This window comes from Sinocyclocheilus grahami, unplaced genomic scaffold (assembly GCF_001515645.1).
Source record: "Sinocyclocheilus grahami isolate Dianchi unplaced genomic scaffold, SAMN03320097.WGS_v1.1 scaffold221.1, whole genome shotgun sequence".
Classification (NCBI taxonomy): Eukaryota; Metazoa; Chordata; class Actinopteri; order Cypriniformes; family Cyprinidae; genus Sinocyclocheilus; species Sinocyclocheilus grahami.
Genome location: NW_015505400.1, coordinates 1,200,242 through 1,214,441, shown reverse-complemented (window position 1 = coordinate 1,214,441; position 14,200 = coordinate 1,200,242). Strand labels below are relative to the sequence as shown.

Here is a 14,200-nt window from a genome sequence, read left to right as displayed (position 1 = left end):
ACTGTTTGTCTTTGCAGAAAGGATTCACTCCCCTGCATGTTGCAGCCAAATACGGGAAGATTGAAGTTGCTAACTTACTGCTACAGAAGCGAGCGCCACCTGATGCAGCTGGAAAGGTAAAAGTATCTATTTGCACTAATGGTTATAGATTGATGATTACTACCTACTGTATTATGTACAAGATTTATGGTATGAGTTTATGTCATCACGGCCATCCTTCGGTTTTTGGTATGATAACATGACCACGGTAAGAAATGAAGCATTCATTTTTCTTTCTAAGCATCTGTTGTAAGGGAGGGATTTTGGATGAGAGATATGAGTATTGGACATATTTAATCAAAATTCTTTGTATAGTTGCTAAAAAGGGTTTCATCTGTTTCTCAACTCAGTTTGCGGCCAATTAAATTGAACACAAAGAAGAAATAGCATGCTTATGCTGGCTAATCTTCAGTCTGACTTAATATATGTGCATCAAAGACATACAGACAGATGTACACTCATTAATGAATGTTGGCTATCATATAGTTCACTCTTAAAGTAAACTCTCATTCCAGCTTTCGTGCATTTGCATGTGTATGAATGGAAGTGAATGAAACACAAAATCAAGTGTGACCGCACCATTAAAACCACAAGAAATCAAAAGCAGCTGTATGCATTTAAAACATTCATTTCATAGGGTCTTTACATATAATATCTGCTAATCCATACATGTTATTTTTTAAATGCACTATTCAACATGTTTTAACTAATAAGTCTTTTAAGAAGTTGTTTTACACATATTCTGTGTTATAAATATTGTAAAACCTCTGCTGAATGTCTTTCTAAATCCTGGCAGCTAGTGAACGCTTTAAAAAAGACATCTTCCAGATGAAAAGAGGCATTTGTATGCTATCAGGATACATACTATCAGTTCCAGTTCCAGATGTTTCATTCACTAATGTGTTCTGGCTAAATGTACTCTTCTCCAATGTCCAGATGTAAAAGCTGATTGATTTATGATGGCACCTGTTTCACACACCCCACCTCTGAGCTCTTGGCCAATAATAGCTATGTATATTTGTGTGTGTTTTTAGAGTGGACTAACACCACTGCATGTTGCCGCACACTACGATAACCAGAAAGTGGCCCTCCTTCTGTTGGACCAAGGAGCATCTCCGCACGCTGCAGCAAAGGTATCAGGAAACCCTTGCGAACCACAGTTTCTCAACTAGTACATGCAAATCTCATCCAAAGGCAACCACACACACACATACACACACAAATGAAGAGACATGGCTCCAAACCAAACGGCTGCACACTTGGTCACACAAAACCACCTCCACCCACATTCTTGATCATTTTCGTCATTTTACTTCTAGTCCACCCAATGCAACCACAGATGATGGTAAGCTTGCACACATTGTATTGCTTTGAAAAAAAGGAAGTTCTTGAAAACTGATGCACTTGGTGGTTGAAGTTGTTTTGACACTTAAAGGAACACGGTAGTTCACCCAAAACTGAAAATTTGCTCACCCTCACGCCATCCAAGATGTAGATGAGTTTGTTGCTTCATCAGAACATCTCTTAATGACGGCACCCATTCACTGCAGAGGATCCATTGGTGAGCAAGTGATGTAAAGCTAAAGTTATCCAAATCTGCTCTGATGAAGAAAAAAACTCATCTACTTTTTGGATGGTAATTTTTCATTTTTGGGTGAACTATTCCTTTAAAGGGATAGATCACCCAAAAATGAAAGTTCTGTAATTATTTACTTATCTACTTACCTTATTTATAAATCAATTCAAACCTGTTTGGCTTTATTTCTGCAGCAGAACACAAAATTGTGTTCTTTTTGGAAATTGAAAGTCATTGGTCGCTTAATGTTTTCACTGCATGGAAAAGAGCAGCATGACCTTTCTTCAAAATAATCCCTTTTGTGCTCCACAGAAAAAAGAAAGTCATGCAGGTTTGGAATGACATGAGGAATAAATGAATGAGTGAATTATGCCTAAAATAAATATCAGTCCTGTTTCCGGTCACCCAAGGTTCTGGGGTTTGTCATGATCTGCCAGTCAGTTCTGTAATCTTTGCAGGAAATGATTGCAAACTAAAAAAAATAAAAAATTATCAAGTTCCAGCTGGTTGCGTTGAAAACATCATCAATGAAAAAAACGTGGTCTGATTCATCTGTAATAAAAATGTACTGTAGGCTCTGTTCTAAAACCTAAAGAGCTGCCTCATTATCTACTGCCTACATAGGCAGCTAGGCCTTCTAAGGAAGCAGCCTAACCAATTTGGAACATCAACATAGGCAATAACTTGTGTTTCACAAAATATCACACTGTACAGGGGACAGTAGGGACTGATGTTAGCATGTGGCTAAGCTAATGATGCGACAATGTTAAGAGACCCAAGAAATACTGTGTAAATTGTCCTATTTTTTATCATTATTTATCCATATTGAATGAATCATATAGTATGTATCTCTCACTTAGTCCATCTTGGGTTTGTTTTTTCACTGAGCTTGTGCAGTACATTCTGGAAATGACTTTTCTGTGAATTAGACTGTGTGATTCATTTTTTTCTCAGAATTTGGCGAAAATAAGTTTTTTAGAGGTAGTCAAGAGTAGGCCTACGATGTCATATAATGTCGTCTACATAGGCCGCTCACTATGTTTTGGAACAAAGCATAGAGATCTGGAAGTTTACAGAATCAGTTCTCTCATAGTCTTAACACACAAGCCCATGTTTAATTGTATCCATCATGTTTTTTTCCTCTGTTTTTTTGTATGAACTTGAATAGAGAGTCCAAGTATTCACGCTTTTAAACCGTTTGCGTTGTTTTGTCCACCGTGAAAGGGCTCAATGTAAACCCTAAACAAATACAGTGACCCAGATACTGCCTTTGTTCCTCCACAAAGACCAGTTAGATCTGGCATGTGGAGAACACTAACTGACTTGCGGTTTGGACGGGACCGCTGTTCATTGACCTCACTGGCTGACACCTTAGCTGTTAAGAAACAAGATTGTTTTCTTGCACTCAGACTGCTTTTCTCCACCTTTCAACCATTGTTCCACTCAGTCTGTGAGGTTAGAAGCAAAGCACTGCTGTCAACATGTTTCTGTTTTGGAAATGTCATAAATCTAAGGTTTTAGTGTGCTTATAGTGGTTTGGCAGCGTGCAAGTTAGTGCTGTGTAGGGCTAGACAAAAAATATATACATTTTGATATGTTTCAGTCCTGTCCTTTGTCAATATTGAATGTATATCTTTATATATTTTTATTGTATGTATGTATGTATATATATATATATATATATATATATATATATATATATATTACAACTCTAGTTAAAAATAATCATAAAGATAATTTGTTATTTTTATAGTTTTACTTTATATAGTTATATATTTCTTTTTTTTTTTTATATATATATATGAAAAAAATATATATATTTATATATAGATCAAATATATATTATGACCCCTCCCAGAATGGCTATACGCCACTGCATATAGCTGCCAAGAAGAACCAGATGGAGATAGCGACCACACTGCTCGAGTACGGGGCTGATACCAATGCCGCGACACGCCAGGGCATCAGTCCTCTCCACCTGGCAGCCCAGGAGGGCAACGTTGACATGGTCACGCTCCTGATCGCCCGTGAAACTGCCATCAATCTGGGAAACAAGGTAAAAAAAAAAGAGCTCAATTATTTTAAGATGCTATTCCTCAATCCTACATTATTATAATATTTTTTAGTTTGTGACATTTTCCTTTTGGGTAGTGAAATATGTAACAGGAAATTATATCTGTGAAGCCCTTGTAACCTTAAAAACCTTTTATTTTGACTTGTGCATATACTTTAACATGCTATTGAAAGTAGTAGCATAATTATTAACATTATACTGAAAACAAAAACCAACATCAGATCAAAACTGGCCATATTTATTGCTTAATACACCTCAAGGTCACCAGTGTCAAATTATGGCTACAGTCAGCTTGGTCAGTAAGAGTGACGTACACTGATTAATGGATGCTTGATTTATGCATGATGTGTCACATCTGTTTGGTTATGTCACTAAATTGGTTAATGAATATCTGTATCAGAGTGGACTGACCCCTCTTCATCTGGCGGCTCAAGAGGATAAAGTCAATATATCAGAAGTGCTGGTTAATCATGGTGCCACAGTGGACCCAGAGACTAAGGTAATGGCCCCACACACACACACACACAGGTTTGTTTTTGTGAAAAGTGGGGACATCCCATAGGCGTAATGGTTTTTCTACTGTACAGACCGTATATTCTATTGCCCTACACCAACCCTACCCCTAAACCTACCCCTCACAGGAAACTTTGTGCTATTTCAGATTTTCAATACACTCCATTCTGTGTGATTTATAAGCGTTTTGAAAAGTGGGGACATGGGGTAATGTCCTGAAAAGTCACCTTCTCCTTGTAATACCTATGTCATACCTTTGTCATTATACAAATGTATGTCCTCATTTGTCACAAAAACACACACACACACACACACACACACTACAGTGTAAAATATATATTTTTTTAAATCACAAGTTTTTATTCAGCAAGGATTCATTGAATTGATCAAAAGTTACAGTAAATATATTTATAATGTTACAAAACATTTCTATTCCAACTAAATGCAGTTCTTTTGAATTCTAATTATCATGGTTTCCACAAAAAAATGTAAGCAGCACAATTGTTTTCAACATTGATAATAAGAAATGTTTCTTGAGCAGCAAGTTATTATTAGAATGATTTCTGAAGAGGCATGTAACATTGAAGACAAGTAATGATGCTGAAAATTCAGCTTTGCATCACAGGAATAAATTAAATGTTAAAATATATTCAAATAGTAAACAGTTACTTTAAATTGTGAAAATATTTAACAATACTACAGTTTTTAATGTGATTTTGATCAAATACATGCAGCCTTGGTGAGCATAAGAGACTTCTTTCAAAAATATTAAAATATCTTACCAACCCCAGATGTAGGTAAATTCAATTTCAGATGGATAGACAGACAGAGACAGACAGACAAACAAACAAACAGATAGGTAGAAGAACAGAGAGACAGGCAGACGGGTATGTCTGGCCAGGCCCCTCATTGGTCAATCATGTATAAACATAGAGCGGCCCCTGCTCAAGGTCATTCAGTGTGGCTCTTGGAGAGACTGTGAGAGAATGAGTCAGACAGCAGCGCACAGATCAATGCTCTACAGCACAATGACCCACAGAAAGCACTCCCTCTCTGACCACAGGCAGATGAATGAGAAAGAACAAGTGCATTAAAACTCACGTGTGGCATTTAGCGAGAAATTAATTCCAGTGGTGAATTGACACCTCCGCTAAGCTCCGCCCTCTTAGTTACTGTAGTACAGAAAAGAAAAGCTTTACAGAACATCCCATATGAATGATCTGGAGACTTCTGTGAAGTTTCATATGCAAAATGAAAATGAATGACTAAATCTCAAAAATCTCCAAATCTCTAAAAATGACTGTGGGTTATCAATTTTTATCAATATGTGAAAAGCCCATTAAGATGGTTAAGTGTGATTGTGTTATTAGAGATGTATGTATAGAGATGAATATACTATGGCTTTTTAATGTGTGCATAATTAATGTGCTTGACTTGAAAAAGAAGTCTAAGAGTAATGTGTGTCTCTGTGTTCTGGTTCAGATGGCATATACACCCCTGCATGTGGCCTGTCACTATGGCAATATAAAGATGGTGCACTTCCTCTTGAAGAACCAGGCTAAAGTCAATGCCAAAACTAAGGTAATGCTCACAGAAAGCAGTTTGCAGTATGCTTGAGACTACATCTCTTGTTACAGAATAGTCTTTTCTGATTACTGGTGGTCCAAAATAAAGATTTAAACTCAGTTTGTCTCATGTTCAGAATGGATACACACCTCTTCATCAGGCTGCTCAGCAGGGTCACACACACATCATTAACCTTCTGCTGCAGCACGGAGCCTCTCCTAATGAGCTGACAGTGGTGAGTGTGTCACAACAGTCTGAATTACTACACCTCTTCCAAACAAGATGCACAAGTCATGTTAAGGAGAAGTTTGCTGTTTCTTTTCTGAGCTTTCAGACCTTTTCTGTGAAAAAATCCCATAGGCTTACATCGAAAGAGCAGGCAGCCTGCAGTCATGGAAATCCTGGAATTTTCTGAGAATTTTTCCATTTCAATTTTGTTTTGCATTGGCATGCATTACTCACTTTTTTTACTGAAGGAAAAATAAAAATCTTAGTTCTACTTTATATAGTTATATATTTCTTTTTTTTTTTTATATATATATATGAAAAAAATATATATATTTATATATAGATCAAATATATATTATGACCCCTCCCAGAATGGCTATACGCCACTGCATATAGCTGCCAAGAAGAACCAGATGGAGATAGCGACCACACTGCTCGAGTACGGGGCTGATACCAATGCCGCGACACGCCAGGGCATCAGTCCTCTCCACCTGGCAGCCCAGGAGGGCAACGTTGACATGGTCACGCTCCTGATCGCCCGTGAAACTGCCATCAATCTGGGAAACAAGGTAAAAAAAAAAGAGCTCAATTATTTTAAGATGCTATTCCTCAATCCTACATTATTATAATATTTTTTAGTTTGTGACATTTTCCTTTTGGGTAGTGAAATATGTAACAGGAAATTATATCTGTGAAGCCCTTGTAACCTTAAAAACCTTTTATTTTGACTTGTGCATATACTTTAACATGCTATTGAAAGTAGTAGCATAATTATTAACATTATACTGAAAACAAAAACCAACATCAGATCAAAACTGGCCATATTTATTGCTTAATACACTTCAAGGTCACCAGTGTCAAATTATGGCTACAGTCAGCTTGGTCAGTAAAAGTGACGTACACTGATTAATGGATGCTTGATTTATGCATGATGTGTCACATCTGTTTGGTTATGTCACTAAATTGGTTAATGAATATCTGTATCAGAGTGGACTGACCCCTCTTCATCTGGCGGCTCAAGAGGATAAAGTCAATATATCAGAAGTGCTGGTTAATCATGGTGCCACAGTGGACCCAGAGACTAAGGTAATGGCCCCACACACACACACACACAGGTTTGTTTTTGTGAAAAGTGGGGACATCCCATAGGCGTAATGGTTTTTCTACTGTACAGACCGTATATTCTATTGCCCTACACCAACCCTACCCCTAAACCTACCCCTCACAGGAAACTTTGTGCTATTTCAGATTTTCAATACACTCCATTCTGTGTGATTTATATGCGTTTTGAAAAGTGGGGACATGGGGTAATGTCCTGAAAAGGCACCTTCTCCTTGTAATACCTGTCATACCCTTGTCATTATACAAATGTATGTCCTCATTTGTCACAAAAACACACACACACACACACACACACACTACAGTGTTAAATATATATTTTTTTAAATCACAAGTTTTTATTCAGCAAGGATTCATTGAATTGATCAAAAGTTACAGTAAATATATTTATAATGTTACAAAACATTTCTATTCCAACTAAATGCAGTTCTTTTGAATTCTAATTATCATGGTTTCCACAAAAAAATGTAAGCAGCACAATTGTTTTCAACATTGATAATAAGAAATGTTTCTTGAGCAGCAAGTTATTATTAGAATGATTTCTGAAGAGGCATGTAACATTGAAGACAAGTAATGATGCTGAAAATTCAGCTTTGCATCACAGGAATAAATTAAATGTTAAAATATATTCAAATAGTAAACAGTTACTTTAAATTGTGAAAATATTTAACAATACTACAGTTTTTAATGTGATTTTGATCAAATACATGCAGCCTTGGTGAGCATAAGAGACTTCTTTCAAAAATATTAAAATATCTTACCAACCCCAGATGTAGGTAAATTCAATTTCAGATGGATAGACAGACAGAGACAGACAGACAAACAAACAAACAGATAGGTAGAAGAACAGAGAGACAGGCAGACGGGTATGTCTGGCCAGGCCCCTCATTGGTCAATCATGTATAAACATAGAGCGGCCCCTGCTCAAGGTCATTCAGTGTGGCTCTTGGAGAGACTGTGAGAGAATGAGTCAGACAGCAGCGCACAGATCAATGCTCTACAGCACAATGACCCACAGAAAGCACTCCCTCTCTGACCACAGGCAGATGAATGAGAAAGAACAAGTGCATTAAAACTCACGTGTGGCATTTAGCGAGAAATTAATTCCAGTGGTGAATTGACACCTCCGCTAAGCTCCGCCCTCTTAGTTACTGTAGTACAGAAAAGAAAAGCTTTACAGAACATCCCATATGAATGATCTGGAGACTTCTGTGAAGTTTCATATGCAAAATGAAAATGAATGACTAAATCTCAAAAATCTCCAAATCTCTAAAAATGACTGTGGGTTATCAATTTTTATCAATATGTGAAAAGCCCATTAAGATGGTTAAGTGTGATTGTGTTATTAGAGATGTATGTATAGAGATGAATATACTATGGCTTTTTAATGTGTGCATAATTAATGTGCTTGACTTGAAAAAGAAGTCTAAGAGTAATGTGTGTCTCTGTGTTCTGGTTCAGATGGCATATACACCCCTGCATGTGGCCTGTCACTATGGCAATATAAAGATGGTGCACTTCCTCTTGAAGAACCAGGCTAAAGTCAATGCCAAAACCAAGGTAAATGAAATAATGCTCACAGAAAGCAGTTTGCAGTATGCTTGAGACTACATCTCTTGTTACAGAATAGTCTTTTCTGATTACTGGTGGTCCAAAATAAAGATTTAAACTCAGTTTGTCTCATGTTCAGAATGGATACACACCTCTTCATCAGGCTGCTCAGCAGGGTCACACACACATCATTAACCTTCTGCTGCAGCACGGAGCCTCTCCTAATGAGCTGACAGTGGTGAGTGTGTCACAACAGTCTGAATTACTACACCTCTTCCAAACAAGATGCACAAGTCATGTTAAGGAGAAGTTTGCTGTTTCTTTTCTGAGCTTTCAGACCTTTTCTGTGAAAAAATCCCATAGGCTTACATCGAAAGAGCAGGCAGCCTGCAGTCATGGAAATCCTGGAATTTTCTGAGAATTTTTCCATTTCAATTTTGTTTTGCATTGGCATGCATTACTCACTTTTTTTACTGAAGGAAAAATAAAAATCTAGTTCATTAATTTTGAACATGTCACTCTGGTTTGTCACCACTGCATTGCTTTAGTCTTTTTTTTCTTCCAGAATTATGTTTATGTATAATTGTATTACATTATATTATATATTATATAAAATGGTGTATGTACTAAATTGCATATAATAATTATTTAATATTCTAAAGCATCTATTACAGGCATCACAGTAAACAAATAACAGAATTATTGAATGATAAGCATTTGCCAAAATTGTATTGAGTTAACTAAAATGTTATACATTGTCTTTACATTATTTATTTATGCATTTATTTATTTATTTTCCTTTAATATTGTTCCTTTCCCTTAATCTACAGAATGGAAACACTGCCTTAGCTATTGCCAGGCGCCTGGGTTACATCTCTGTGGTCGACACGCTCAAAGTCGTGACAGAGGAGACACACACTACTGTGGTGAGGGACTTTGTGTCATAACACATTCTATTCTGCAAAATACCGTACACCAGGTGTTATTGTGCTTTAGTATAGTGGTTCTCAGACAGTGGATCGCAACACAAAAGTTGGTTGCAGGTCTGTTCTGAGTCACAGATAGCAGGGAAAAAACAATGCTGCATGCTAATAATATAATACATGCTTTATATTTGAAGCGAAGCAAAATGATGCCACATCAACAAATCACTTATTGCTGTTTTTCTTCTTCTTCTAGACTGTGATGGAGAAACACAAAATGAATGTTCCAGAAACAATGAATGAGGTTTTGGACATGTCAGATGATGAAGGTAAACAGGTTTTCATATTATTGTGGTCTATTATTTTCTCTTTATTTATGTACATTTAATTAAATTTTTGTTCATTTACATATTATTTGTAACAGTTTTCATTTAAATTACACAGTTCATAGAGCCAATGTGCCTGAAATGCTCAATGAGGACTATATTTCCGATGTTGATGAAGGTATCTCTTATTTTGTGTGGTTTGTTCTTATAGCACCTGCTTTTTGCTTTCTTTTTTTCACATTTTCCAACTAACCAGATCTTATTCAGTCTTTTTTCTGTTATAGACTCTTGTTGTACAACATGGCTATCTCTCGCTGGCTTTGTGCTAGTTGCTAGGCTACTCTTTATGAATATGAAATTCTTCAATATGCAAATATCTGTTGGCTTGCATATATTAAATCTGGGGTTTGCTATTCAATTAAGAACTGTATGCGTAATTACAATTTCACACATACCCTCTCTGTAAATCCAGCCTCTATGTGAAGGATAGTTTTCTTCAGAAGTCTTGGCTGTTAGATATTTGGACAGAAGTTTCTTTGGCTCAGTTTGTTTCTGTTTTGCAGTCAGAACCCACAGAGCTTCAGTGTAAGCTAGAAGGATTCAATAGACGTTTTCCAATCAGTGCCGTGAATGACAATTTTGTGTATTTGTTTATTTGATATTGTAACATGATGGTTATGAATGCATTTAATACTTGATAAAATATATATCAAGGATAAAATTGGTGCTAGGGCATTGCTATGCAGTTGCTTAAATCGAAAGAATCCACCCTCCAGTCTCTTATGATATTTTGGTCACATTACGTTGTTTATAGCCGTGCGTAACATGCTGTCTGAACCCTTTAACAGTTTTGACATGTGGTGAATATAGTTTATGCATATGTGTAACAAAAATACAGCCCTCATTAAACCAGTGTGTGTGTGTGTGCGTGTGTGTGTGTGTTGTAGAGACTCGAACATGGTGTTTAATTAATGTAAACTGATATTCCTGCATACTCCCGAGGCATAACTGACATAACTCACATGGCTTCTTATTTACATATTACAACCCTGTGCCCTAAATACACATGGTCACATGAATATAATCTCAACATTCTGACATTTATTTCCTGTATGAAAGTCTCTCTTTTACATTATCTTTTAGCTGGATGACGAAAAAAATTGATGAATCAATTTTGCTCACGTCACTAATTGGCAAGTGAATGCAAACGTCTGTTTGGCATAAAAACTTTTGCCATTGCTGACACTGCTCGCTTTTTCCACCTGATTCTCTGGCTCTCTCTCTGGCAGTGTGAAAGAGCTCAGCTCTGTTTATCCGGGCGTGAGGTACAGTATTAATAACTCAGATCACAGGCAAACCGCACCAGTACTTTACATTTAAAGTCCATGTTTACATTTAATTCTTTAGCACATGCTTTTATCTATCAACAGAAAATAAAAAATTAACTTATTTACTTTCTTAATACAAATTTTCTTGGTCTTATTAAGCATGCATTCTAAGTGCACGTTATTCCAAAATTGGCCATTTGTATTTTTAATGGGATATTGCAGCATTTATTATAAATCATTTTTTCCACGCACATTAAAAAAAAATAAAAAAAATAATTTACCCTCGTAATCTTTAATCAAGGCCTTTAAGCTTTAGCATTAGTTTAACTCTGATATGTCACAATTCATATTTTTCTAACATCCATAGAACTGCAACACAATTTTCCATCGAAGCCACGATTATTTAGATCACCTCAAAAGAAGAAAGACAACGATATCCATATACAGCACCTGTCGTACTATTTCTATTGCTTTTTTATGGGTTTATGTGTTCTTACTGTATTCTGGGTTCACCTAATTTTTTGAGTCTTTTTCTCCAGTTCAATAAAATAAAAAAAAATTGTGAATCAGACTACTCTGGTCGTGCTCGTTGGTTTTTGCATGCAACCTGTAAGGATATAAAATAACACTATAAAATAAGATAAAATAGTGACAGACCTTTTCTTCCATATTTTGACATACATCCAACTGTAACAGATAATAGAAAGTCAAAAATTGTAGGGCGAGGACTTGGTTCTATTTATCGGTTGTTGATTGGGTTTTGAGATGTGGGTGTGGCACTCAAAAGTGGAGGGAAGATGAAGGGTTTAAGTGGTCTAATTCTTGCATACGTCACCAGAGAGAAGTCAGTCATTTTCACTGAAATGCCCCATTATGACTTCTTTGATTAAACTGATTCTGAGGTAAAAAATAAATAAATACAATTAACATATGCACAAATGAATTTGATCTATAATCTATAATATGCATTTAGAAAATAGCGATTTTTCATTTCATGCCAACTTTAAAATAGCAGGGATTATGAACAGGATTGTGAGTTCCTGGAGTTTGTACTCTGGCAGCTCAAGCACGCTGTTCCCGGGGGAGCCGTGGTCAGGTGGCAGGCGGTCTTTTTCCGTTGGTCTCCCTCCTTTTTTACTGTTTGTTCTGTTGCCTGTAGAAGGGCTCTTTTGTTGTCCCTCTGTTGTACAGGGTCTGATTACACAGAGCACCTCAGCACCAGCACAAATTACCATAGAAATACGCCTTCCACTTCTATTGTATCCCACCCCAGCTGGGGGCTCCTGGGGCATGAGGAATGCCGAGATCCTCTGAAACTGCCTCAAGTGTTACCTCGCTCCTGCAATGACCTCACACAGATCAGACTCGCGCCGGCCCCTCACCGTTTGAATGTCCTGTCAGGCCCCGACAGAGGGGTGGGTGTGTGTGTGTGACTGTGTGAACGCGGACAGACAGAGGCAACTGGATCGTTTCAAACACTGTGGACAGGGCCGTAGTGAACATGTGGAAGTAATCGTGCTGTTTGGAGTTTACCGGATTGAGGAAGTGTGGCTTCTGGGAGTGAAAAAGGACAAAGAGGACCTGTAAATATTTTTAAAGCTGGCGTGAAGATGAAGGATGGAGTTGACTGTTCAGTGTAAGAGATCTTGTTCATCGTGAATGGGTATTTCTGATTTGATCACGCTGTCCAAAAACACACAACACGATAGTTTTAGAAAGTGGTAGGGAAGCCGAAGTGTGAGAAAGATGATGTCTGTGTCTGTGTCTGTGTGTTTGAGTTTACTTACAAAACTGCCACCAGAAGTAAATGGTTTTTTTAAAGGGTTAGTTTTAACGCTGTAAAATTTCTAATTAGCTTGGTAAAAGCGTGCTGTGTTCACTCATCACTTGTTAGAAATGTTTTGCTGACCTCCTGTTAACTTGTGGTAGTGTTCGGGGTGCTAATGAAGTGCTTTATTGTGTAAGAGGCAGAACAGATTTGGGTTTCTTTTTAGGACATTTCGCAATTTAATTGTGTAAATATCATTGTGTGTGTTTGAATGAAAGAGAAAGTTGCAGTTCCATGGGACTGATTTTGGGGGGAGGTGGTTGCCAGGGTGATTAGCAGTGGGGTGGAGGGGTGGGGGTGTCGATGTTGGAATGCTGTGCTCCCCAATCGCTCTCCTAACCTGCATTCACAGCAAAGTTGAATGTGGCCCAATTATGATTTTTATGTAAACAGTATGTGACGGAGCTGTTTTGTGAATGACAATGTGAACAGGAAATAAATCTGATTCAAAACTGATCATACATTCTGGCTAGGGTTTGTTCTAAACTTTTAACTTGAAATATTTAATTTATTAATTGAATTCAGCCCAAACAGACATTCAACATTCAAAAGAACAAACAGACATTCAAACTTTTTCGTTTTTTTAGTTATGTACCATACAAAAAATGGTAACAAAAACATCTAAATGAACTGGTTTTATTAAAGTCAAACATATTGAAGATAGTATTAATATTATTTAACTGAACAAACCTATATACTGTGTATACTGTTTTTCTCTCTTTTCTTGAACTATATACTTATTTTTTATTTTTTATTATAATTAAATGTTTTGCCATTTTTCCTGTATTCAGTGTACATTGTAAAAAAATGATTTTACACTGTAAAAAACAAGATTACTGGTTTTGCAAGAGAATACTATTTTAAAATAGTAGTTTTATTGTAAGTATTATTTTGAAACATAAATATTTTTCTTTAATGTATATTACATATAAATATATTTTAATCACACGTAAAATATAAGATACAGTGGGGCAAAAAAGTATTTAGTCAGCCACCAATTGTGCAAGTTCTCCCACTTAAAAAGATGAGAGGCCTGTAATTTTCATCATAGGTATACCTCAACTATGAGAGACAAAATGAGAAAAAAAAATCCAGAAAATCACATTGTAGGATTTTTAAAGAATTAATT

The 14,200-nt window shown here is 36.6% G+C and overlaps 1 protein-coding gene across 1 annotated transcript in view; it reads left to right on the top strand.

Moving 5' to 3' along the window:
* Positions 1–21: 21 nt before the first annotated feature.
* Positions 22–14,200, top strand: part of LOC107596594 (ankyrin-3-like) — a gene marked incomplete at its 3' end in the record, with an annotated part of 52,220 nt that continues 38,041 nt past the window's right edge. The window contains exons 1-8 of the mRNA XM_016287351.1: positions 22–116; positions 1,074–1,172; positions 3,474–3,671; positions 4,090–4,188; positions 5,685–5,783; positions 5,905–6,003; positions 9,497–9,592; positions 9,846–9,918. Of these exons, the coding sequence (XP_016142837.1) occupies positions 3,516–3,671; positions 4,090–4,188; positions 5,685–5,783; positions 5,905–6,003; positions 9,497–9,592; positions 9,846–9,918 (622 nt within the window). The remainder of the gene's footprint in view (positions 117–1,073; positions 1,173–3,473; positions 3,672–4,089; positions 4,189–5,684; positions 5,784–5,904; positions 6,004–9,496; positions 9,593–9,845; positions 9,919–14,200) is intronic.